At 43.7% G+C, this 26,857-nt stretch overlaps 1 protein-coding gene and 1 pseudogene across 1 annotated transcript in view; both read left to right on the top strand.

Annotated features, from left to right (window-relative positions):
- plxnb2b (plexin b2b) overlaps nt 1-26,857 on the top strand; it is a gene marked incomplete in the record, with an annotated part of 234,589 nt that overhangs the window by 114,018 nt on the left and 93,714 nt on the right. Inside the window, 3 exon segments of the mRNA XM_037683644.1 lie at nt 21,179-22,308; nt 24,066-24,254; nt 24,381-24,506. Coding sequence (XP_037539572.1) covers nt 21,181-22,308; nt 24,066-24,254; nt 24,381-24,506 — 1,443 coding nt within the window.
- LOC119416502 lies at nt 14,888-20,917 on the top strand (annotated as a pseudogene).

Raw genomic sequence — 26,857 nt, 5'->3', positions numbered from 1 at the left:
TGTCTAACATGGTGGTGGCAGCATCATGGTTTGGGCCTGATTTTCATCAGCAGGGACAGGGAAGATGGTCAGAATTGATGGGAAGATGGATTGGGCCAAATACAGGACCATTCTGGAAGAAAACCTGTTTGAGTCTGCAAGAGACCTGAGACTGGGACGGAGATTTATCTTCCAACAAGACAATGATCCAAAACATAAAGCCAAATCTACAATGGAATGGTTCACAAATAAACGTATCCAGGTGTTGGAATGGCCAAGTCAAAGTCCAGACCTGAATCCAATCGAAAATCTGTGGAAAGAGCTGAAGACTGCTGTTCACAAATGCTCTCCATCCAACCTCACTGAGCTCGAGCTGTTTTGCAGGAAGAATGGGCAGAATTTCAGTCTCTCAATGTGCAAAACTGATAGAGACAAACCCCAAGAGACTTGCAGCTGGAACTGCAGCAAAAGGCGGCGCTACAAAGTATTAACGCAAGGGGGCCCAATAATATTGCAGGCCCCACTTTTCAGTTTTTCATTTGTTAAAAAAGTTTGACACATCCAATAAATTTCATTCCACTTCACGATTGTGTCCCACTTGTTGTTGATTCTTCACAAAAAATTTAATTTTTATATCTTTATGTTTGAAGCCTGAAATGTGTCAAAAGGTTCAAAAGTTGAAGGGGGCCGAATACTTTCACAAGGCACAGTACATGTGAATCTGAGGGCTGCCATCTAAGGTGCCTGGGGAGCAGCTGGGGGTTAAGGACTCATGGGCCCAGAGTGGGGCAAATGAGAATGGAGGCAGGTGTGGGTGTTTCACATTTTCCACCCACATTTTGATGTTGTAGCTCCGGGGAGTTAAACCGGCGACCCTCCGATCACAGGTCCACCCTCTGCGCCACCACTCTCCATTTATTCTGTAAGCAACATTCTTTCAGACTTCTACAAGTTGCACTGGAACACACAACATACATATTTTCATTCATTTTTCAATGTGCAATGATAACATCACAAATGTGACCTATTTTAGCCAAACCGTCATCGTTTTCTTTCCTCAAAATTTGTATTTAATCTTCATTTTTATAGATATTGAATGCTCATTTTTATCCTTGTTTTTAAATGTTAAACTTTCCTTGGTTATGATTTTTCTGCATTTTCCCATCGTTTCTTTGATCATTTTCTTTTTTCAGTATTTTTATGTTTCTTCACAGACTAAAAATGTGTTTTTATTTTATTTTATTTTTTCTCTAGCTGTATATCTGTTATACTGTTACATCTTCGTAAGTTTGGTTGTCTTTGTTCCTGGGTGTGCCATCCTTATGGCTCAACTTTTATGTAAAAGTACTATAATCTGCACAGTGCATAAACTGTGGGTGTCCACGTTGTAACATGAGATATTCACGCAGAAAGATTTTTTAAAACTTTTATCTAAATATGTACCAGTAACATACACAAATACATACATTAAATGTTTTTTTGTTTTTGTTTTATTCCTGAACAGTGCCTGTAACACGGCTGGTAAAACAAAACAAAACGGTAGCCTACCAGAAAGTCATTGATCACTATCTTCATTCCTCCAGTGCACTGAAACCACTAAAGTCGTCTTTTTCAGTCAGAATTGAACAGCCTCAGAAAAACTTCATGACACACTTCATCAGGCTCTCTTTTGTTGGCGCTCTCAACGTCACTTTCGTGTCGGGACAAATTCGCAACTTGATTTTTTTTTTTTTCCCATTCAACCTTTATTTATACAGGTTAATCCCATTGAGCCTCAGAGACTAATTTACAAGAGAGACCTGGAAAAATTTGGATTTACAATTCATACTTATTTCGAGTGGCTGCAAACACTTTGATGTGTACAACTAGAGGGAGATCTCCCACAGGGAGGGGGAGGGGAGGAGAGAATGGGGAGGAGAGCCCCCCCCAGTGGATCAGTTTGTTTCATTGGTCCACTGTGACCTGTTCTGTAATTTCTTTTTTTTTCTTCTTCTTCTTCTTTCGGCTGCTTGCTATGTTAGGGGTCAGCACTGCAAACTAAGTGACACGAAGGCTTGGCAATTATTTTTACGCTGAACGTCCTTCCTGTCCCAACCACAGACCACCGAGCTACCACAGCCCTCTGTGTGGAGCAGAGAGCTGCTATCTAGGGTGCCCGGGGGAGCTGTTGGTGGGGGTTAAGGGCCTTGCTCAGGGGCCCAGAGTGGGGCAAATGAGGGTGGGGGCAGGTGTGTATGCTTCACATATCCCACCCACATTTTTGCTGTTGTCGGCACCCATTTATTTTAAAGAGGAAAAAAAAAAAAAATTCAGCACAGAAGCTGAGCATTATAACCTTCATGAATATTAGCTTTAGTTGATAGAAAAGTCATATTAAATGCCATTAACCTGAACTCTGTGTAACTTTGCTAATAAACCTTTCATTGAGTGTATTAACATTAGTGTTTCCATGGTAACACCGTGAGGAGAAAAATGTAGATCATTCACAAGGTTATCAGAATAGATGAAGCCTGAGTCATGCTTTGAAAGTATTTTTTAAACAGCTGGAAGTATACAGAGGTAATCCCATTAGTTTGATGCTTTTATGTATCACAGAGAGATTTTTGTTGTTCTCTACAACAACAAGTATTTACAGCTTGAGTAAGTTTGGTACTTGTTATCAGTCATTTTTAGTTTTTCTTTTAGTTTAACAGTAAAAATGCAATGTATTGAAATAAAATGCAGATTGCAGTTACCACACTTAATGTCTCGCATTGATAAAGTTAAAAAAATTCAGAAAAGGTGACTGAAAAAAGACATATTAAGGTTCTTTGGCCATTTCTTCTCAAAAGTTGTTACAATAGTTACCTACTTATATTTCAAGGTGCATGCATAGTTGTGTAACCTAAAAGAAAGGAGGGTTAGTTTTAGTTCAGCTGAGAACAACTCAATAAAAAGCCGAGCTTTCTTTGAAAGATATATCACCTGTGCATTTGGCAGGGTTTTTGACCAACATCTTGTGATGAGAGCGAACTGAGTTATATCTGCTTTGGTCAAATTTTGTAAAACATGTTCTGTGCTATCTCTTTCTAATATAAGACCTGTTAAAGCTCATAGTATGTGCGGAGGATGACTCTCAGCTACTACTATACCAGACTTTAGGTCAGTGTTGGTAAATTATCAGAGTTATTGCCATTATAGTATTTGTTAAGACTGATTAGGCGTAACAGGCATCTTGAGTTGGGTTTATTCCCAAAATTATTCAAATGTAAATGCGCGTTTAATGAATGCTTTCCACAAAATTTCATTGCAAACTACCCAGTGGCTTTGAGATATTTTGCTAACAGAAAAAAAATCAGATTAATGCCAAGAATTGTTTTTATTTTTTTTCATTTAGCCTTTATTTATACAGGTAGTCTCATTGAGCCACGAGAACTCATTTTCAAGAGAGACCTGTTTAGGGAGCACATGGTGGGGTTAAGGGCCATGCTCATGGGCCCAGAGTGGGGCGAATGAGGGTGGGGGCATGTGTGGGTGTTTCACCTACCCCACCCACAATTTTGATGTTGTCTGGGCCGGGGCGTGAACCGGCGATCTTTGGATCACAGGCCCACCTCTCTAACCTCTGCGCCACCACTCCCCTTATTACTGACAATGTTTTGACCAAAATCTTTCACAATTTGTAGTGCTTGAGTTATGTGTTGTAAAGTAGTCTCATCTCCTTCCGTACAAAAAGTTAGCTAAATATCTATAAAACTGACCAGGTCAGAGACATGTTTGTGTTTTCTAAATTATGTAGGCTGTGACAATCATTGATTTTGGCTGACTCCAATCGATAATCATTTGTAGACATATACCAAATGGATACTTTCTGAAAGTTTTAATTCAAACTTGACCAGTGGCTCATGAAGTATTTTAGTAAAAGGCACGCAGAGTTGGCTCTGTTTGTTGACGGCACAGGTTTAAAAACAATCTTGTGCAATAAGTCAGCTCTCACAGTATAGATTATGGATGAAGTTTTGCTACGACAACATCAAATTTTAGCTTAAAAATTGTAAAACTGACTTAGTAATAGCCATTTATGTGTTTACTAAGATTGTTTTATTGAGGCGGCCGCCCTTGAAATGGGTTTTGAAAAGTAATTAGTTGTAGATAATACATACAATTAGGCCTGTCACAATAACAAATTTATCTGGGCAATTAATTGTCTCAGAAATTATTGCGATAAACGATAATATTGTTTGAAATTTGACCATAATTAGTAATTATGGTCAAATTTAAGAAGAAATGTTGATTAATTTGTTTTGTGTGTAGTACATTTTTTTCGGCTTCCGGATGGCAGTATAAGACTGTTTGAACCGAAGGGTGGATAGTGAGGGAGTGAGCGAGCAGCGTGTCTTTAAGAAAAAATGGGAGGGAGGCCCCCTAACATGACATGGGCTGTTTCTCCTTCTTTATTTTGTTCTCAATATGGTAGACACTCAGTGTGGTTTGAGCTCTTTAGCATAGCATTTTTCACACAAAGCTTTCAATAAAAAATCAGTAAACAAATTCTCATCTTCTTTTTGCAGAGAGAAACAACTTTTTACATAAAGACACGAGTTTCAATTGTGAATTTTGGAGCTTCGACGAGACGGATGTTTTTTCCCATTGTCAAGTCAAGTCAACTTTATTTATAGAGCGCATTTAAAACAGAACCTGTTATCAAAGTGCTTTACAACAACAACAACAATCAATGAGTAAATTAAAAAGAAAAATATATAAACATATATATACAATACACTAATAATAATAACTGAAGAATCAATAAAAAGCATTTAAAACATAGGGTCACAGATTAAAAACTAGATCAATTTACACTGTGTCAAATGCCTGAGAGAACAAATATGTTTTAAGCAGGGATTTTTGAAGTGATGAAGGGAGGTGGCCTGCCTGATGTTGGGGGGCAGGTTGTTCCAGAGTTTGGGGCCCATGACTGAAAAAGCCCAATCTCCTCTGAGCTTCAGTCTTGTTTTTGGAACAGCCAAAAGCAGCTGATCGGATGATCTCAGGGCCCGAGTGGGAACGTAAGGTTCCAGAAGCTCAGAGAGGTAAAGGGGTGCGAGGCCATTTAGGTACTTGAAGGTCAACAGAAGAATTTTAAAAACTATCCTCGTACGAACAGGGAGCCAGTGAAGGGAGGACAGAACTGGTGTAATATGTTCAGACCCACGAGTTCCGGTTAAAAGCCGAGCAGCAGCATTCTGGATGAGCTGAAGACGTGAGATGGAGGCCTGGCTGATCCCAGCATACAGTGCGTTGCAATAGTCCAATCAGGTCGTGACAAAGGCGTGGACTAGTTTCTCAAGGTCGGGTCTGGACAACACTGGCTTGAGCTTAGCTACCTGTCTGAGTTGGAAGAAGCTTTTCTGCAGAACAGAGTTGATTTGTTTGTCCAACTTGAAGTCAGAGTCTAAAACCATCCCGAGATTTTTACTAGACTGCTTAAGATATGGCTGAAGAGAGTCCAGGTTGACAGGATCAGTGGTGGCAGTTGAGCTAGGGCTAAAAACAATGACTTCAGTTTTGTCATTGTTAAAACTTAAGAAATTTGAAGCCATTCAGGCCTTAATGTCGTCCAGACATTTTAACAGAGGGTGAATGGAGCAAACACTTGCTGGTTTCACAGGCAGGTAGATCTGGTCTTTCATTCCATAGCAATGGAATGAAAGACCATGTTTCCTCAGGATGGACCCCAGTGGGAGCAAATAAGGTGAGAACAGAAGGGGTCCAAGAATCGAACCCTGTGGGACCCCACAAGAAAGAGGTAATGAGGCGAATACATTATTACCAACCTTGACACAGAAACTCCTGCCACTCAGGTATGAGCGAAACCATTCTAATGCAGCACCTGTGATCCCAACCCACTGTTCCAGCCGTGATATAAGGAGACTGTGGTCAACAGTATCAAAAACAGCAGTAAGGTCCAGGAGCACAAGTACCACAAATTGACCAGAATCGTTTGATATCATAATGTCGTTACAAACCCTTACTAATGCTGTTTCAGTGCTGTGGAGTTGCTTAAAACCAGATTGAAAAATTTCAAAGATTTTGTTCTCATTCAAAAACTTGTTTAATTGAATGAAAACTATTTTCTCCAGGATTTTGGACATGTAGGGAAGTTTTGAGATCGGTCTGAAATTTGAGCAAGTCGAAGGGTCAAGTCCAGGTTTCTTAATTAACGGATGAACTACTTCATGTTTGAAAACATCGGGAACCACACTTGTCACAATACTACTATTTATAATAGTAAGAACAGAGGGTCCAATCGTGGGTAGAACTTGTTTGAAAAACGACGCAGGAATTGGGTCAGCGGGGGAACCGGAGGGTTTCATCTGACCAACGACTGTTTAGAAATGGGAGTGAAATGGGTTCAAACTTTTTGAAAACAGCTGAGCAAGGGAAAAAGACAGAGGGGTCAGTTGTGGACTGGGGGATGGATGACCTAAAGAGGGCCAAGGCCACGTATGCACAGAGGATCGAGGGTCAATTCATCTCACAAGACCCTCGGAGCATGTGGAGGGGCATTAAGTGCATAACAGATTATAAAGGAAGGCGCGAACAATGCCCCAAAGACCCGTCTCTGCCTGATGCCCTCAACAAGTTCTATGCACGCTTTGAAGACCCGAACAGACCACCCAGCACCAGACTCACCTCACCACCGGATGAAGAGCATCTCAGCGTGACCTCAGCTGAAGTAAGGAGTACCTTCAGGAGGATTAATCCACACAAAGCAACTGGCCCAGACAACATCCCCGGGAAAGTGTTGAAGGAATGTGCTGATCAGCTCTGCGAGGTGCTGGCAGACATCTTTAACACCTCACTTACCCTGGAGACAGTTCCCACCTGCCTGAAGACTGCCACCATCATCCCAATCCCAAAAAGCTCTACAGTGACTGGTCTGAATGACTATCGGCCAGTGGCCCTCACCCCGATAGTTGCTAAATGCTTAGAAAAACTGGTCATGACTCACATCAAAACAACCATCAACATCAACGAGGACCCTCACCAGTATGCATACCGTGAGAACCGATCAACAGAGGACGCCATCTCCTCTGTGGTCCACACTGCACGTAACCACCTGGAGCAGAAAAACTCTTACGTCCGTATGCTCTTTGTGGACTTCACATCCGCCTTCAACACCATGATCCCCCAAACCCTGATGGACAAACTATCCACACTAGGACTAAGCCCCTCCATTTGCAACTGGGTACTAGACTTCTTAACAAACAGACCACAGTTAGTGAGGATCTACAACTTCTCCTCCTCCACCATAACCCTCAGCACTGGCTCTCCTCAGGGATGTGTGTTGAGCCCCCTCCTGTTTACTCTGCTCACGTATGATTGTGTAGTTACCCATCCAGGCTGTCACATTGTAAAGTTTGCAGATGATACAGCGGTGGTGGGATGCATCACAAACAACGATGAGTCCAGCTACAGGCAAGAGGTGTAACACCTGGAGAGCTGGTGCAAAGAGAATAACCTTCACATCAATGTGAAGAAGACAAAGGAGATGATTGTGGACTTCAGAAGGAACAAAAACATCTACACCCCCCTGAACATAAGAGGATCTGCAGTGGAAGTGGTCTCCAGCTACAAGTACTTGGGTGTACACATGAATGACAACCTCAGCTGGAGCAACAACACCACCAGCCTGATCAAGAAAGCTCATCAGAGACTCTACTTCCTCAGACGGCTGAGGCGAGCTGGTCTGGGAAGCTCAGTCCTCACCTCCTTCTACAGGTGTGCAGTGGAGAGCATCCTGTGCTCCAGCATTAACGTGTGGCATGGAGGCTGCACAGCTGCAGAAAGAAAAGCTTTGCAGAGAGTGGTGAAGGCTGCACAGAAGTCTGTCGGAATCAGCCTTCCCACCATCACAGACATCTACACCTCCAGATGCAGGAAGAGGGCCACCTGCATCACGAAGGACCCCACTCACCCAGCACACACACTTTTTGCCCCACTCCCCTCAGGAAGGAGGTTGAGGAGCATTAAGTGTAAAACCACTAGACTGAGGAACAGCTTCTACCCCGAGGCTGTTAGACTCATGAATCTCTAACCAGAATAATCACTGTGAAAATCACATCATGTTGCTGCTGATCTGTTTCAATGTTGATGTGTTCATGCGTGCACATCCGCTCACACAGACTCACGTTCATGTTTGTGCTGATGTTCAATGTTTTTATGTTATTAGTGCTTAGTGTATATTTAGTTGATGTTTTTCTTAGTTCATATCTTAAATGTTATTACTGTTTTTCTTATACATTTTATTGTTGGATGTAACTGGGACCCTGTGCACATAATTTCGCTCCACCACATGTACCACATGAGGTGCGAATGACAATAAAGAATCTCTGACTCTGACTCTGACTCTGACTCTAATCAACTCTACTTTATCAGCAAAGTATCTAGTAAAGTCGTTGCAGATGTCAACAGAGGCCTCCATGCTGACAGACCGAGGCATGTTTAAAATGGAATTTACGGTATTAAAAAGAACACGGGGATTATGACTGTTTGAAGCAATGATTTGGGAGAAGTATTGGTTCTTTTCAGATTTAACAATGCTCTGATAATCTTTCAAACATGTTTTTAACATAATAAAAGAAACCTGTAATTTGCCCTTTTTCCACTTGCGTTCAGCTCTCCTGCATAGACGTTTGGCTGCTCGAGTGGTCACGTTCAACCAGGGGTGTGGTGCCAGCTTTGGTCGCCTGATTTTTAGCAGGGCCACGAGGTCTAAAATCTTAGAGCAGGTCGCATCATGCCTACTGAGCAGCTCCTGCGTACTAATACAGGCAGAGGTTTCAGGGACTGAAGCAGCATCAGTAATGAATGCAGAGGAAAAAAGAGCAGCGGTTGAAGAGTTAAATATCCGACAACTCTTGGCTGGAGCGGGGGGATTTAGACTTATGAATAACAGAGATTTGGAATGAAATGGGTTTGTGATCTGAAACAATAGCATCCTCAATTTCCAGATTAACCGCAGATAAACCATGAGACAGAACTAAATCAAGTGTATGGCCCTGTTGATGAGTTGGACCAACAACATTTTGCACAAGGTTGAAAGATTGTAACAGATTTAGAAACTCCTGCACCAAAGGCTTGTCAGGACAGCAAACGTGCATATTAAAGTCTCCCAGAATCAAGTCCCTGTCGTAACTGAGCAGTATTCCAGTCAGAAAGTCAGAAAATTCACTTATGAAGTTTTTGTTGTATGAGGGTGGTCTGTAGATCAGGCAGCACAGTGTTGGGTTGGAGCGGCCCAGCTCAAAATACAGCAGTTCAAAACTCTGAAATGTCACAGCCTGTAGCTGTCTGCAGTTCCAGAGCTTTTTAAAAACTGTTAATAATCCACCACCCCTACCAGAAGTCCTTGGAGCATTAAAAAAGGCACAATCTGCCGGCAAAAGTTCAGAAAAAACACTTAACTCACAAGGGACCAGCCAGGTCTCTGTAACAAACATGAAGTCCAGTCCATTGGAGCAGAAATAATCGTTTAAGATGAATGATTTATTTGCCAGCGACCTCACATTCAGCAGAGCAATCTTTGTAGGACCAGTAGGTAAGTAGACCAGTAGGTAAAGCTGTGCTCCGAGCACAGATCAGCTGTTTCAGATTTTTGGAGTTTGAACCGCGCCTCCAAGAACCAGAGACTCCACAGCTGTGCGCGCGCCCGCGGCGCGAGCCAGGCTCGACTACGGGGATCAGGCAGGACCTAGCAGGATCAGCGAAGGACCCGGACAGGCGAATATCCAGCAGATGGTCGGCAGGAGATGATGCAGCAGAAGGTCCGGAGTTGGTTAAGTTCCACTGGAGACAGCCAAAACCACTGCGGCCGCGGCCAGGCCCGGGCACCTGGAGTGAGCTGGAATTGAGTGGATCAGCAAAGCATCCGGATGTACAGTTTAATGTCTGATGGTCAGCAGCAGGTGACGAGGCAGCAGAGAGCTTGATGCTGGCTTTAATCCTCACGAGACGGCCGGCACGTCTCCCATGGCGCCTGGAGTGATGTTTTCGGGTGGGCAGAAATGCCACGCGCTTCAGGTAAACCGGGACATCAACAAGCAGAGGGGGTGGGGGTCCAGAGCCCCGATCAAAGTGGTCGAACAAGGCGGGGTTTCCAGTAGATAACTGTATATTTAGAAGTTGTTGGCAATCATAAACAAGCAGTGAGTTGATGTCACCGAAGAAAAATGACAAAAACAGAAGAAAAAAAGAATAAAAACAGACAGAGGTGAACGGCAAGCCACCAGCACCGGCGCCATCTTCCTGGAAGTCCCGGAAGGTCGGCCTGTTAGCTTAGCTCGTAGCTTGGCTTCTCAGCTTACCTGCTTTTAACCATCCAAAAATGTGATTTTGGATGGTTAAAACAGATTTTAAAGAGAAAAGAGAAAGGGAGGGGTCAGTGAAGAGCACCAGAGTTGAGCCTTTTGTCATCCAGTGTCTTCAGTAGAAAGAGAGAGACACAAAGAAATGATAAAGCCGATAAATGAAAATGAGGTTGATAATTTTAATTTATCATGCAATTAATTGATTTATTGTTAATTGCGACAGGCCTACATACACTGATTACTTTCTGAAGTCTTTTTTAATATCCATCCAGTGGTTCATACAATATTGTGCTAACATGACACACATTCACACTAAGACATAGGCTAAAATATTATTGCTGCCAATTATATAAGCCAATAACTATGTTGTTTAATATGTTTGAATTTGGCTGATAATCTGGAACAGACACCCAAATCAGGGTCAGTTTAACACTATAGCCAAGCTGTTTGTATTCTACAATTCTGTTGTTCACAGGATCACATTTCTTGTACATGGCAGCTTCATTAGCACATGATGTTTTTCATTATGTTTATTCTAGGCCTTTTGGGGCTTCATTAGCTGAATGCTGATGCAGCACACACCATCTAAATTTAGCAGCTCTTTATTTATTGAAAATAGCCATGTGTTGGATGATGTGCCCTCATGTTACCTCACAGCAGATTTCAGGTGTATTATAGACTAGGAGGTGGGCTGTTTGGGGGGTGTGGACAACCAGGTCTTTTTCTATCTGGGTCATCTTTAATTAAACCCATTTCTTCTCAGTTCTTTGATGCCTCTATAACTCTAGGGTTCAGGATTAGGTCAAACAAACCTAATCCTTGTTTGTTTGTTTGTTTGTTTGTTTATTTATAAGTAAGCTATTAACATAAATTTTTACTAACATATATCCAACATTTGGGAGTGGTTGCGCAGACGTTAGAAAAGGTTGGCCTGTGATCGGAAGATCACTTGTTCAACTCCCGGTACCGACAACATCAAAATGTGGGTGGGATAGCTGAAGCACCCATACCTGCCTCCACCCTCATTTGCCCCATTCTGGACCCTTGAGCAAGGCCCTTAACCCCCACCATTTGCTCCCCTGGGTGCCCTAGATAGCAGCTCTCTGCTCCACAGAGGGCTGTGGTAGCTCGGTGGTCTGTGGTTGTGTCAGAAAGGGCATCCGGCGTAAAAATAATTGCCATGCTTTGTGTAGTTTGCTGTGGCGACCCCTGAAGATGGGAGCAGCCAAAATAATTTATATATATATATTTATATAAATAATATATCCAACATTTAGGAGAAACGTATACATGTGTTTTGGTTTGAAAGCTGGTCTTAAATCATATAAATGGACCCATGGGGTTTATTAATCCCATTATAGAGAATTCTGTAAATGCTGTATATAATCCAAAATGCCCCCAGTATAAGAGAATTGATTTGTCACCGTTTGTTTAATTGGAAATCAATGGAATCAATTGTCATTTTGTCAGATGTTTAGCTCGACAAACCGTATATTTCGGACTATAAATCCTTTAAATTTCTCAAAAATCGACAGTGAGCCTTATAATCAGGTGCACCCAGTGGCGGTCCTAGCCTATTTGGCGCCCTGGGCGAGCAACCCCAACGGCGCCCCCCACTAGGGGGTCAAGTCAAGTTTATTTGTATAGCACATTTAAAACAGAAGCTGTTACCAAACTGCTTAACAAGAAGAAGAACACAGCATAAAATATAAAGTAACAAGATATAATTACAGCATATGGACTAAAAGCAAAAGAAAAAAAATACAATTAGAAATGCTGTCACCTAAATGTTGATCCTCTTTGCCTTCCTTGATGCAAAGTCATCAATAATCTCATCATGTGAAATCTGCTCAGCAACTGCATGGTTGATACTGATGACTGCCAGACCACTGAGGCGTTCCTGAGACATAGTTGACCTCAGATATGTTTTTATCATTTTCAACTTTGAAAAGGTTCTTTCTGCTCCAGCCACTGTGACAGGAATGATAACTGCAATTCTAAGAGTTAAACTGACAGCAAATGACAAAAACAACTAAGCCTTTTTTTTTTTTTTTAACCAAGCCTACATATATTTCCAATTTATGTAGGTGTTATGCCGCCCCCTGCTTGAGGCCGCCCATGTCGCCCATATAAGGAACCGCCACTGGGTGCACCTTATGTATTACTGACCTCAAACCAATTTTATGTGGTTATTGTGAATGAGTAGAATAAAGTTCGACTTATCTGACTGTTTTGTTTAGCTTAATGTGTCTTATGAATGAAAACAGACCCGTTCATTGATATTGCACCTTATAATCTTGTGCACCTTTTTGTCCGGAAAATACGGTAATAATAATAATAATGTGTTATGTATTGTCATCCTATGTTCCAATATAATGGTAAAATTGGCTCTCTGCATTTAACCCATCCACCACCAGTAATCCACCTTTTGTCTTATTAGTCTCATGCAAATAATTAGGTAAAATTAATATTTGTGTGTTTTGACAGCATTCTCTTTTCTATAAATTTTCAATAGAAAAGTTTGAAGTGACATTAAAGGAAGCTCTTTATTTGTTTGATATTTTGTTAATTTAGATTGCTGCCAGGCGCTTTCAAAAATAAGTAAAAATAATCTAAGCTCTTGTGGTGCCAAACTACCAACATCTAAAAGATTCTGACTGACTGTGGAAGATGAGTGCGCATTAAAATGGTCAAAAACTACCACCAAGTATGTCCCACTCACCAAGGCTTTCTCAGTCATTTAATTATGTGATAATTTTTCTAAAAATACTTTGCGGTTTGATGCCTTTTTGTCAGGACCAGGTGGCTGGCTTCTTTTTGCTTATTTCACCAAGATTTTACGACTACAAGGATGTTTTGCAGCTCGTGCATATCTTTTTGCGTTCTCTCCTTCCAAACCTGAAACAATAAAGGAATTGTGTAATTCCTTCAAGCTAAGACAGGTTTATAATTGCTAGTAAAAATACAATTGTAATTTAAGTTTCACTTTAAACCTGAAGTTTTTGTTTGTGTAATTTGTTCACTCTGCACTGCACATTCAAGAAAAGTCTGTTAAATCTTGACGGACCACCTCCTTAATTAAAGCAGTAAAAACCAACTGCACACATTTCTGCCCTGAATCAGCACAGACAGGGATTTTATTGCACCATTTCAATTTTAATGGAAATATTTAGGGCTGTGAATTGAAAAGGGCATGATACATTTATGCAGTGGAATTGGCTAAGGTGAGCAGGGGGACTGAGGCTGTAAATGGGAAGAAAAATGCATAAAATCGATTGGCAAACACTTAAATGCAAATGAGCGTTTCCGGTGAAATTAACATGGCTCCCCTTCAGGCAAATGTCTAATCAATGGTTCTCTCATTTAGTCCGGTGAGCAGCAGCAGGTTAAAGCAGTAAAACACAGCTTTGGCGTTTTATCGGGGGCTCACGTTTGATCAAATGTGCCTGTTAACTTGGCTGACATGGTGGAATGAGAACGAGGGACCTACAAAGCTGACTGAAGGCTTGAAGTACTCGTTCAGATATAGATGAGCACATTTGTTGTGTGGGCAATGGCTGCAGCTAAACCACCTGCAGTTCCATATTTACCACAGCTTGGGCAAACAGCGGTGAGCGGAGTCTCCTCAGGCACCTGCTGTCTGCTAGTGCTGTCTGTACTTCACAAAGACATTGCGTGATCATGTTTCTCGAGAGAGAAAAAAATGTGCGTCCTAAGCATCTTGGGTTGGGAGGTATTTTCTTTATTTTGAGGCGGTGCAAAGTCTCAATCAAACTCACAGATCTGTCGCTTTTGAATTAACGCCATCGACTACGTTGTGGTTTGTGATCGCACACTTGGGCTTTAATCTTTCCTCACCCCTACACAGAGCGATTCTGATTTTATGTCAATTAAATCTAAAATAACATGGCCTTTATATAACTGGAGCACAAATTTGTGTCATGCTCAAACACCTACACTGCACGTTGTTAGCTTGAGGCAGATTTTAAATGGTTTTACCCCAATAAAGCCATCTATAAATATCTTGAAGTCTTACATATGAAAAAAACAAGTTCATAGCGTTTAGTTTAGCTGCTGCTGTAGATACTTTTGTTTAAAACCATGCAGTAATTTTACACTAAAACCTTTATTTTTAAAAGGAACTGAAACAATGACTTGGTTTAGCAGAAACTCTGGAAACAAATCTCCTAAAGTAACCCTGATATATTTCATGTTTAAAACCCCTTGTAGCAGTATGAATACACATTTAATGTGTATTTAATTGTTTATATTCAGTTGTTAGAGGTGTTGCCTCTCAGCAAAAAGGTCACCAGTTGAAATCCCAACCCGGGATCTTTCTGGGTGGAGTTTGCATGTTCTCTCTGTGCTGCATGAGTTTTCTCTGGGTGCTCTGGTTTCCTCCTACAGATCAGAAACAAGCATGTTAGACTGACTGGTAATTCTAAATTGCCCCTAGGTGAGAGTGAGAGAGTGAATGGTTGTTTGTCTCTATGTGTCTCTGTGATGGACTGGAGACATGTCCATGGTGTCACCCGCCTCTCGCACAGTGACTGCTGGACATGGGCACCAGTGACCCCCTGGACCTGAAAAGGGAGAAGTGGGTAAAGATGATTGGATGGATGGATAAACTAAAGTTTCTAAGCAGACTGCAACTCACAGAGACTGTTAAAAGAATCTGCTTCCACATTTCAAAACTGTTCTATTTCGTATAGGCTTCGCCTTTTAAGAGCTGGTGGGTTTATCCCGTCATGTAAAGCATCGCACTGAAAAGTTTAGTCCATGCCCACCTGTTGTGTGAGCCCCACCTGGTCCGTATAAATTACGTTAAGAGTGGGTAATCGGCTCCCATTTTTCTTCAGCAAGCTAATAGCAATGAGCTTCAACAACGCGATGTCCAGCACCAACATCATCCGCCTGTGTCCGTCCTGCAACACCAGCTACATGCTGAGTTTTGACCGGCACGACATCTGCGAAGGATGCCTGCCTGGGTCCCCGCCATGCCGACCTCGCCTCCTTCTGCCACATCTGTGACCTCCTCCCTCCGGAGGAGAGGCAGAGGCGATTAGCCTTGTTCAAGGTTAACGTCGAGGAGTGCCTCTCCATGGCGGGGGACTGTTCGCTTGACAACGCCATCGACTTTTTTAATGCCGACTCTCGGAGCAAATTGGATGGTTCCTCCAGGACAGGCGACGTCATCAGCAGCCCCGCTGCTCACTTACTCCTGGAGAGCGTAGTGTCAGAACGAGGGGGGCCGAGCGCATGATCACCCCCCCCTTCCCCCCGGGGCCTTTCCGCATCAGCTACCACACCGTTCCCAGCCGTCGGTGCCCTCCTCTCGGAGCTGCCCGGCATAATCCAGAAGGCGGCTGACACGAAGGGACTTTCCGTCCCTCTCCTCCCCCCGCCCAGATCGGATGCTCTAGCGGGGGTTTGGCTCCACCCTGGCTCGCCGTCCTGATCCAATCTGGCCTCGTTTCCCAGCAGTGACGTCCTACTGGAACGAGGCTGCAGCCGGACCTGGTAGACTGAGAGCGCCGGTTTCCACATTTGCGCCCATCACCAGAGTGGAGGGGTTTACCGAGCAGAATTTTCCCTCAGTGCCCCCCCTGGAGCCAAGCCTGGTGGAGGCTCTTGGAGCGAAGATGTCCAGGTTGGACCAGCATCCTGTGCCTCTGGGGAAGCATGAACAGACAGTGACTTCACTCTCCAACCAAGCTCACCAGTGTGCGTTTCAGGTGGCCGCAGCGAACAACAACGTTGCGCTGCTGGCGTACAGCATCTCAGAGGCTGGAGAGAACAGACCTGCCTGAGGAGACGAAGAGCTCCCTCTGCAAAGCGTCTGACATCATCTTCAACCTGTGCGCCTCCTCTGCTGTCTGCCTGTCTCGCATCGCAGCCTGGATGACGATGATCCAGAGGTCCACCTGGCTCCGTCACTCCCCCTCCCTGCCGGAGAAGCTGCAGAAGGACTTGTTGGAGGGCTCCATCACAACGGATGCGCTGTTCTGAGCCAATTTCAAGGCCATGCTTGAGAAATTGAAGAAGCCGGAGGAGGTGTCTGAGACTGTGTGCCATCTGATTAAGCTGCACTCCTCTCGCTCCCCCCGCCCTCTGGAGAGAGCGCCATGGCCAGAGGCAGCAGCAGAGACGTTCCACAGCTGCAGTAGCGTCTTCTTGCTCCGCTTCGCTGCCAGCCCCACCCATCAGAGAACAGCCCTCCTCATCCCGGCAACCAGCGGTGCAGCGTTTCCCCGGAGACCGTCAACAGGCGCCGCCCTGGAACAACCAGACGCAGGGCTCACAGAGGAGAAGATTCAAAAAATGACTCCTTGCAGAGGATGTGTATGTGTACAATGATGGCTTGAGTTTTGAAATAAAACGTAAACATCATTCAGAAATTAAAGTGTCTGATTTCAGCCTGACTGTTAGTTTGAATGATCTCACAGTGGCTTCTCCTCACACATCCTCCACACAAAGCGAGCCAGTGTCCTCAAAACAGGTTTTTAAAAATCACCGCAGCTCGAGTAAACACACAAAATGCGCGCGTGACACAGCAGCCAAAAATGAATGTTTTCAGCAGACCGAGTCCAGTGGGAAACCTTGCTCTCAGCCCAGGCTGTGCGCTGCCTCCTCTGACCGCAGCGGTGATAAACGCACGCCCCCGCGGCAGTGGCAGCCCTCACCTAAACGGCACCGCATGGCCATGGGTGCGCACGCCTCCCCTCAGCGCATGCCTGCTCACATCAGCATGGATGTGAGCCCGCAGCCTGAGCGTGGCACAGAGGCGCCTTCAGGGCCCCTTCGAGGAAACCTCCCCTTGGGTCGCTCGGAGTACGCCTCTGCAGCACATGATGACGGTGGAGGCTGTAACTTGGTTGGCATCCATAAAAAACATAACGTAGCACAAAAACACGTGCCTGCTTCCCGAACGTTACGCGGAGTGGCAGCGAGCCTGCGCTCTAGACAGATGGATGAACCGTCTTATCAGCAGGGGATACACGCTGCAGTGTGCAGCTCAACAACCCCCCCCCCCCCCCCCCATTCTGAGGAATTTTAGAGATGGTTCTGTCATCTCCAGAACAGATCTCGTTCCTCCACGCAGAAGTTCAGGAAATTCTGACAAAAAATGTAATTTCCAGGGTTCAAGACAGAGAGGAAACACACAGGGGTTTATTCTTGTTACTTCATGGTCCCAAAACAGACCGGAGGGATGGGACCCATCTTGGATTTATCAATTTTCAACAAGTCGATCATGGAGAGACATTTTCACATGTTGACAACCAGACAACTGTTAGACAACATTCCGATCATTCCAAAGCACAGAAAGTTCCTGCGCTTCTCCTTTCAAGGGACCCAGTATCAATACAACAGACTTCTGTTAGGGTATTCCCTCACGCCATGCACATTTTCAAAATGCGTGGAGTCAGCTCTGCAGCTGCTACACAAAGCAGGGATGAGAATTCTGTTTTATCTGGACGATCTGTTGCTGCTGACCCGTTCCAGACAGGAGGTAGCAGTGCAAACTCGGGCGTTGACGTCACACCTGCAAAATCTGGGCTTCACCATAAACTGGGAGAAGAGCTCAGTTCACCCAGCCCAGACGATCATTTATCTGGGAGTGGAGCTAAACTCGGTCACTATGAGGGCTCGTTTATCTCAGACGAGAACCGAAGCTCTAAAGGACCAGCTCCGCCACGTGAAGCCCGGCAGAGTGATAACCACTGTTTCCTTCATGAAGTTATTAGGGACGATGTCGTCTGCTCACACGGTGCAACGCCTCCAGAGGTGGTTTTCTCGTTTGCGTGTGGACCCAATGAGGCAAAAGAGACGGTTGATTGTTGTGCCCCCCTCCGTGAGAATTGACCTGAGACACTGGGGAAACCCTCTTGTCCTGTCGGAGGGAGTTCCTGTCAGCAGACCTATGTCACACGTCTCAGTTTTCACAGACACGTCCCTGTCAGGCTGGGGAGGCACATGCATGTCCCAAGCTGTGGGGACGCTGTGGCCACCCCACACAGCAGCTCATATAAATGTTTTGGAATGTCGCATGGTTTTGAATGCGATTCAACATTTTGCTCCTGTGCTGCAGAATCAACATGTTCTGATTCACACAGACAACAAAGTGACTGCAACATACATAAACCGGCAGGGGTGTGTGCACTCAGCCCAAATGTTACACATTGCGAGATGGCTGCTGTGTTGGACACACCAAAATCTGCTCTCCATCAGAGCAGTGTACATCCCCGGCGTTCTGAACAGAGGAGCGGATGTGATGTCCAGGAGCGGTCCGCATCACGGGGACTAGAGCCTCCATCCCGAGCTAATGGCTTAGACGTGGCAGAAATCTGGCAGAGCGGCCATGGACCTGTTTGCCACATGAGAGAACGCTCAGTGTCAACTATGGTTCTCACTGAAACCGCGGGACGAACCACCGCTAGGGGTGGACGCGTTTGCTCACAGCCCGTGGCCCAAAATGCTTATTTACGCATTTTCCCCACTCCCTCTGATATCACGGTTTCTGAACCGAGTTTGGGAGGAGGGACTGACAGCCCTCCTGGTGGCTCCCGAGTGCGTGAACGCCCCATGGTTCCCAATTCTACGACACCTGTTATCGGGTCGCCCGTGGAAACTGCCGTGGAGGGAGGATGCTTTCCTCCAGGTGGGAGGAGCGATCAGGAGTTACCCAGAAATAGGCCAGCACCTTTGGGTCTGGCCGCTGAGCGGATCCGTTTAGAGAGGATGGGTCTCTCTCAAGATGTAGTGCGCACGATCCAGGATTCACGTGCTGCCTCCACCACAGTGCTGTACACATCAAAGTGGACAGCTTTTCAGCGCTGGTGTACGGAGAAAGGTGTAGAGGCCACCTCATGTCCACTAGGTGGCATGCTGTCCTTTCTGCAGCAGCTGATAGACAGAAATCTGGCGTTCAGCACGATTAAAACGTACGCTGCAGCCATCTCTTCTTGGCACGAAGGTTTCGGGGACAGAACAGCTTTTAATCATCTGCTGATTAAGCGTTTTTTAAAAGGTGTACAGAGGCGCAGGCCTGTATCACGCCCACTTTCTCCACAGTGGGATTTAACGCTGGTTCTGCGAGCCCTGATCAAAGCTCCATTCGAGCCACTAGATCAGGTTCCGATTAAATTCTTGTCTCTTAAAACAGCCCTGCTGTTGGCTTTAATATCCGCAAAGAGGGTGAGTGATTTTTCTGCCCTCTCTGTCGCGCCGTCATGTCTCATATTTCAGGCTGATGGCAGCTCAGCTGATCTGAGACCTAACCTAGCGTTTATGCCTAAAAACATCACAAGCTCATTTAAATCAAGAGTGATATCATTGGAGGGATTTTCCCCTCCTCCCACAAATCAGAAGAAGAAGCATCTTTCCATCTTCTCTGCCCTGTGCGTGCATTGACGTGTTACGTAGCACGCATGGTGGCACTGCGTCAGACTCAACATTTGTTTGTGCACTATAGAGACGCATCTGCAGGTCGCCCGTTATCCACCCAGCGCCTGTCACACTGGCTATGTGAGGCCCTTTCTGAAGCCTACAGAGCATCAGATTTAGAGCCTCCTGACAACCTCAGGGCGCACTCGACCAGAGGTATCGCATCTTCGACTGCTTTGCATAATGGTATGACAATGCAGGATATTTGCACTGCGGCTGCGTGGTCAACACCCTGTTCATTTATTCGCTTTTATTTACGTGATATGTCTGCTTGTTCCATGACACATTCTGTCCTTAGTGCAGTCCTTCTCAAATAGTGGGGTGCGCCCCCCTGGGGAGGCCAGGAGCAATGCCGGGGGGGCGCATGTGACCCCGAGGAACATTTTGCGGCAGGGAGGGGTTTTTTTTCTCTTTTTTTTTTGCAGCATTCTCATTTTGTCAGGGTGCGTTCGGCAACTGTTTGCTAAAATCCGGCAACTCTCAGTTTTAATAATAATAAAGTTATGAACAAATATGTCTCTCTTGTCATTTGAGGAGCCATTGTTGCTTCCCTCTGCTGCTGAGCAGCTGGTGACACTCGTCACCCACAGCACCCGTTAGTTACCTGCCCCACTTTCACTTTAACGTTTTTTTTGTTTTGTTTTGTCAAAGCACAATTTTGATGTTTTTTAATACAGAAGTAATGTTTAATAAATGTTAGGTCTCTATTCTTTGCTAACAAAATATATTTTATGTCATTAAACAACTTGTCAGGTTCTTCTCTTGTGAGCGCGTTCCACTGGACCCACCAACACAACCACACACACACACACACACACACACATACACACATACACACACACCCAGCCCGCTCGCTGTTGCGCTGTTTGCAACTTCTTTGCTGCTCTGAAGTTCAGGTCCAGCCAAGGCCGGATTAACCATATGGGCAACTGGGCAACTGCCCAGGGGCCCATGATCTCTAAGGGTCCCAGAGCAGTGAGGGCAAAACCAAAATATCTGGGTATCTCCTGCTTTACTTGGAGCGCTGCGCTGCACAGAAACTGCTGCGCTTCTGCTGCATTTGGGCAGCCCCGCCTCCTCCCAGTGCAGCTGCTGCAGCTCTCTTTTTTTTTTTTCAATCGGATCCTCGACAGTGCGACCTGTAAACCCACCAGCGACAGCTTTTAAAGGGCAAAGCCTATACTCAGAATCTGGGGGTTACAGTACGTAACCAATTTTTTTAAGTGTACATTATCTGGCATCTACCTTTGCATAAATTATTGTGAGTGTATATATCGATATATATGTTTTTTTGTTAACCATACTCCTACAGTTGAAACCTGCTCCTTCTGACACTTAATGCACATTTTTATGTTCATTTACTTCAGTGATAATAAAAGTGCCTTTTTCTTTTTTGTTCCTGACAGAAATGGACAGCTTGGTCTACCTTCTCCTCTTCTTTTTGTGCCAGTACAAGTTGCAAGCCCTGAAGGAGAATCACAACATTCCAGTTCTGGAGTTCACGTCGGAGACCGTCATTAACAATGTGGTCCAGGACCCCCAGACAGGCCGCATTTACCTGGGAGCAGTCAATGCAATCTTCCAACTTGGGCCGACTCTCCACCTTGAAGCTCGCGTTGAGACCGGCCCCAAAGTAGATGCCCGTACCTGCACACCTCCAGCTTCAGCCTGCCAGAAGACTATGTTCATGGATAACCTCAACAAGCTTCTGCTCATCCACCCATCCAATGGCTCCCTCATAGTCTGCGGCAGTCGCTACAGAGGCATTTGCTCCCTTCTCAACCTTTCAAATGTGGAGCAGCAGCTGTATTACAGTGACAGTAAAGGAGAGAGGACTTATGTTGCCAGCATAGAGGACAATGTTAATGTAGTAGGAGTAGTGTCTACATATGAAAAAGATGGACACACCTTTGACGTGTTTCTGGTTGGCAAGGGCTATGGAGAACTGGACAGTACGAAACTCATCAGCACACGAATTCTTCAGGACTACAAGGAATGGGTCGTGTTTGAGAGCATCATTGAAGCTTCTGCAGTACAGACGACACCATTTGCTCCCAAGTACCTGCATGTCTTCCGGTATGCCTTCAAAGACAATGGCTTTGTTTATTTCCTTTTTTCACGGACACTTGATGGTACGGATATTAAAAACCTAACCTTTGTTTCCCGTCTTTGTGAAAACGATCCCCATTACTATTCCCACACCGAGCTGCAGTTAAACTGTGGACCAAATAACCAGTACAACAAAGTCCAAGCTGCTTTTGTGGCTTCTCCAGGCAAAGAACTGGCTCGGGCCATGACTGAATCAGGTTTGTACGGGAAAGTAGTCCCATGGAATAAAGTCCTGTTTATGGTGGCCAGTTCAGATGAGGATGAACATAAATCTGGTCTCTGCATGTATCCCCTTAACTTCATCAATGAGAAGCTGGTGGATATCATCACCGCTTGTTACAGTGACTCTGGAAAGATTTCAGGAGATTCTGCGGTGGACGTCCCCTACTCATCATTCAAAACAGATGTTTGCTCATCAAAAATGGCAGTAAGTGTAACTTATTGAAGTTTTGAGCAGTAAAATAATGAATAAAAAGGCTACTGTATTAACAACACATTTAATAAATCTAACATTTTGAAGGAAGTTTTGCAGTGAAGAAAATAAGTATTTGAACACCCTGTTACTTTGCAAGTTCTCCCACTTAGAAATCATGGAGGGGTCTGAAATTTTCATTTTAGTTGCATGTCCACTATGAGAGACACAATCTAATAAAAAATCCAGAAATCACAATGCATGATTTTTTAAATAATTTATTTGTGTGTTACTGTTGCAAATAAGTATTTGAACACCTGCCAATCAGCAACAATTCTGGCCCTCAAAGACCTGTTACTCTGCCTCTAAAAAGTCCACTTCCACTTCACTTATTATTATAAATTAGAAACACCTGTTTGAGGTCGTTAGCTGCATAAAGACAACTGTCCACCTCACACAATCAGTAAGACTCCAACTACTAACATGGCTAAGACCAAAGAGCTGTCCAAAGACAAAATTGTAGACCTCCACAAGGCTGGAAAGGGCTACGAGGCAATTGCCAAGCAGCTTGGTGAAAAAATATCAACTTTTGGAGCAACTATTAGAAAATGGAAGAAGCTAAACATGACTGTCAATCTCCCTCGGACTGGGGCTCCATGCAAGATCTCACCTCATGGCGTATCAATGATCTTAAGAAAGGTGAGGAATCAGCCCAGAACTACACGGGAGGAGCTGGTCCATGACCTGAAGAGAGCTGGCGCCACTGTTTCCAAGGTTACTGTGGATAATACACTAAGACGTCATAGTTTAAAATCATGCATGGCACGGAAGGTTCCCCTGCTTAAATCAGCACACGTCCAGACCCGTCTTAAGTTTGTCCATGACCATTTAGATGATCCACAGGAGTCATGGGAGAAAGTTATGTGGTCCGATGAGACCAAAATAGAACTTTTTGGTCTTAATTCCACTCGCTGTGTTTGGAGGACGAAGAATGATAAGTACCATCCCAAAAACACCATCCCTACTGTGAGGGGGTGTTTTTCTGCACATGGGACAGGACGACTGCACTGTATTAAGGCGAGGATGACCGGGGCCATGTATTGCAAGATTTTGGGAACAACCTCCTTCACCTCAGTTAGAGTATTCAAGATGGGTCGTGGCTGGGTCTTCCAACATGAAGATGACTTGAAGCACACAGCCAGCATAACCAAGGAGTGGCTCTGTAAGAAGCATATCAAGGTTCTGGAGTGGCCTAGCCAGTCTCCAGACCTAAACCCTATAGAAAATCTTTGGAGGGAGCTCAAACTCCGTGTTTCTCAGCGACAGCCCAGAAACCTGGCTGATCTATAGAAGATATGTGTGGAGGAATGGGCCAAAATCTCTGCTGCCGTGTGCAAACCTGGTGACAAACTAAAGGAAACGTTTGACCTTTGTAATTGCAAAGGCTAGCTACTGTACCAAATATTAACATTGATTTTCACTGGTGTTCAAATACTTATTTGCAGTAGTAACACACAAATAAATTATTTTAAAAATCATACATTGTGATTTCTGGATTAAATTTTTTTTATTTTATTTTTTTAGATTATGTCTCTCACAGTGGACACGCACCTAAGATGAAAATTTCAGACCTCTCCATGACTTCTAAGTGGGAGAACTTGCAAAGTCGCAGGATGTTAAAATACTTATTTTCTTCACTGTACATTGAGTTTTGTTTTGATTAAAGGGAGTATGCTCTAATCATCATAATATGCAATATTTTCTCTTTGCAGAAGGACATGTTGGAAAACTACAAATGTGGTGCAGAATTTCTGGCTTCCCCTCTGACAAGCAAACCAAAATTTGCCTTAAAGGCAAATGCAGTGTGGAGCACATCAAGCCTTCTGACCTCTGTGGCTGTTGCTGTGGAAAATGATCATACCATTGCCTTCTTGGGCAATAACCAGGGAGAGGTCTTCAAGGTGCAATTGTGCTTATCTGTTGCATTTGCTTTTCAATTTTCCTCCCTATAAACTTGTACCTGAGGGGAATTGTGTGAGTTAATAATAAGCTTTATGCCTACCAGTGTTGTACCTTTTTTCTTCAAGGTACACCTGAACACAGAGGCAGACGAGTACAGCAAGGCTCCTGGTGACACCTTTGGGGAGAAGGTCAACAAGAACCTGTTTTTTGATCTTGCTCACAGCCACCTCTATATTACCACAGAGAAAAAGGTGTTTCTTTTTTTTTTACTTTATCAAAATCATTTCAAATGCTCTTGCAATCGCTGTCATTTTATTACCCTTTAACATCCCTTCAGGTAAAATCAGTCCATTGAAACCCATTAAAAAATTTTTTTTTGATCCTCTATATCCAATCATGAAATAATGCATTACTTTCATGGGGGATCTCCATCCACTTTGACTGTTTATGTTAGCCCATTAAATGGAGCTCCACTTTCACATTTGAGGGACGCTGTTGAAACAAAATTTTTTAAAGAAATTGTTTTAATTCACATGTAAAGAGCAAAAATACGCTTGTGTTGTGCACGAGTAAACATTTGGTACAAAACAGTTCACTAGGTGGGGGGTGTTTAGCAGAGCGTTGCAGTACTAATGCTAGGTTTGAGCTGATAAAATATTCGCTGCTGGTCCATAAGTGGCAGAACTGTTGGCTGCCTGAGGTGGGGTGTCTGTAGGCAGGGTGCTGTTGACAGGGCAGGGCGCCCTCTTTGGACAGTGGTCGGAGAAGCACTGAACCAAATTTAAACAAACATAAAAAATTTTAAAAAATCAATTGCCAACAGTGATCAATTTGTGCAAACGTAAGTGAAAACAGGGCCTCCTGTTTGGCTATTGGTGGAAGGTTGTCCAAAAAAACTTGACTATATATATATATATATATATATATATATATATATATATATATATATATATACATATATATATATATACATATGTTTAAAAAAAATCATAAGAGGGTGAAAATGTGTGGATTTAAAAATAAACTGAATGGTGGAGTTTTGTAAAACTAAAAGCCCGTAAGGAGATAACTTTTTGCAAAGTCGTTGAAATTTGAGTATTTATTTTAAGGCTGAGGTAGCTTAAAAAGGTTTAATAAAAGTTGGTGGACAAAAATCTTAATAAGTGGTATTTTTCTGCACTTTTACAGTAATATTTTATTCTGAGGAACAGCTATTGTCGTAATGTTAAAGGAGAATTTGAGGGTTAATAATTGTCCCTAAAAATAAATAAATAAATACCTTCTGACTAGGACATTAACAGAGTACTCGAGTAATCTACACATCAAAATGTTACGTCGAGTATCCGTAGTGACGTCATATTATGTGACCACCGTATGACCGTAGGGGGCGGTGTTGCAATGTTGCAGGTCACGGAGTATGGTGTAATACCGGATCCAATCCACGGAACCAGTTTTGGTTAAGTTTCATTTTTGACGTGCTGCACGTTTCTTCACGTTTGCAGTTTAATAACAATAACTAATAGTTTAGTTTTTCCTGTGACTTATTTGCAGTATGATAAATGGTAGGAGCATAATATACACTCCCAATGTTTTGTTGGTCTTTTTTTTTTGTAAATAATTACCTTTTATTTCGGTTTTATATATTTATTTATTTTTGTATCTTGAGATCTATGACGTCATCAAATACTCGAGTTCTACTCGGGTTTTATTATGTTAATGTTGAGTTTAAAATGTATATACTCGTTCAACCCCTACTTCTGACACATTGCCAGCAAAATTGACTGCAGTTTATATAGAATATACACTGCCTGGCCAAAGAAAAGTTGCCCTCTGGATTTAACTAAGCAAATGGGTACGAGCCACCTATTGGATAATTATTGCATAGGCGATTATCTTTCAGCTGGCAACAAGTTATTTAACCCCAACTGGTGCAATGAGTTGCTTCTCATTTCTTAAACAACCATGTTGAAAGACACATCACGTGGTCGTGGAAAAGATGTCAGTCTGTTGGAGAAGGGCATTGGCATGCATCAAGCAGAGAAAGCATCTAAGGAGATTGTAGAAACTACTAAAATTGAGTTGAGAACTGTCAAACGCATTATTAAAAACTGGAAGGATAGTGGGGACCCATCGTCTTCGAGAAAGAAATGTGGCCGGAAAAAAATCCTGAATGATTGTGATCTGCGATCACTTAAACGTTTGGTGAAATCAAATCAAAGAAAAACAATAGCACTAAGGGCTATGTTTAATAGTGAAAGTAAGAGCATTTCCACACGCACAATGTGAAGGGAACTCAAGGAATTGGGACTGAACAGCTGTGTAGCCTTAAGAAAACCACTAATCAGTGAGGCTAACTGGAAAAAAAGGCTTCAATTTGCTAGGGAGCCTAAAGATTGGACTCTGGAGCAATGGAAGAAGGTCATGTGGTCTGAAGAGTCCAGATTTACCCTGTTCCAGATAGCGATGCACCAATCCACTTTTTTTTTTTTTTTCACTTCCGATCCGATACCGATATGTGCGGTTTAGTGTCGGTCGATACTGATTGGATACTGATCTGATACAGAAAAACATTGCTGAATTAACAAAAATGGCTAAATCATGT

The sequence above is a fragment of the Nematolebias whitei genome, chromosome 10, assembly GCF_014905685.2.
Source record: "Nematolebias whitei isolate Nwh7 chromosome 10, NemWhi1, whole genome shotgun sequence".
Lineage (NCBI taxonomy): Eukaryota > Metazoa > Chordata > Actinopteri > Cyprinodontiformes > Rivulidae > Nematolebias > Nematolebias whitei.
The sequence above is the reverse complement of the archived record's forward strand: the minus strand, read 5'-3'. Positions and strand labels throughout refer to the sequence as shown.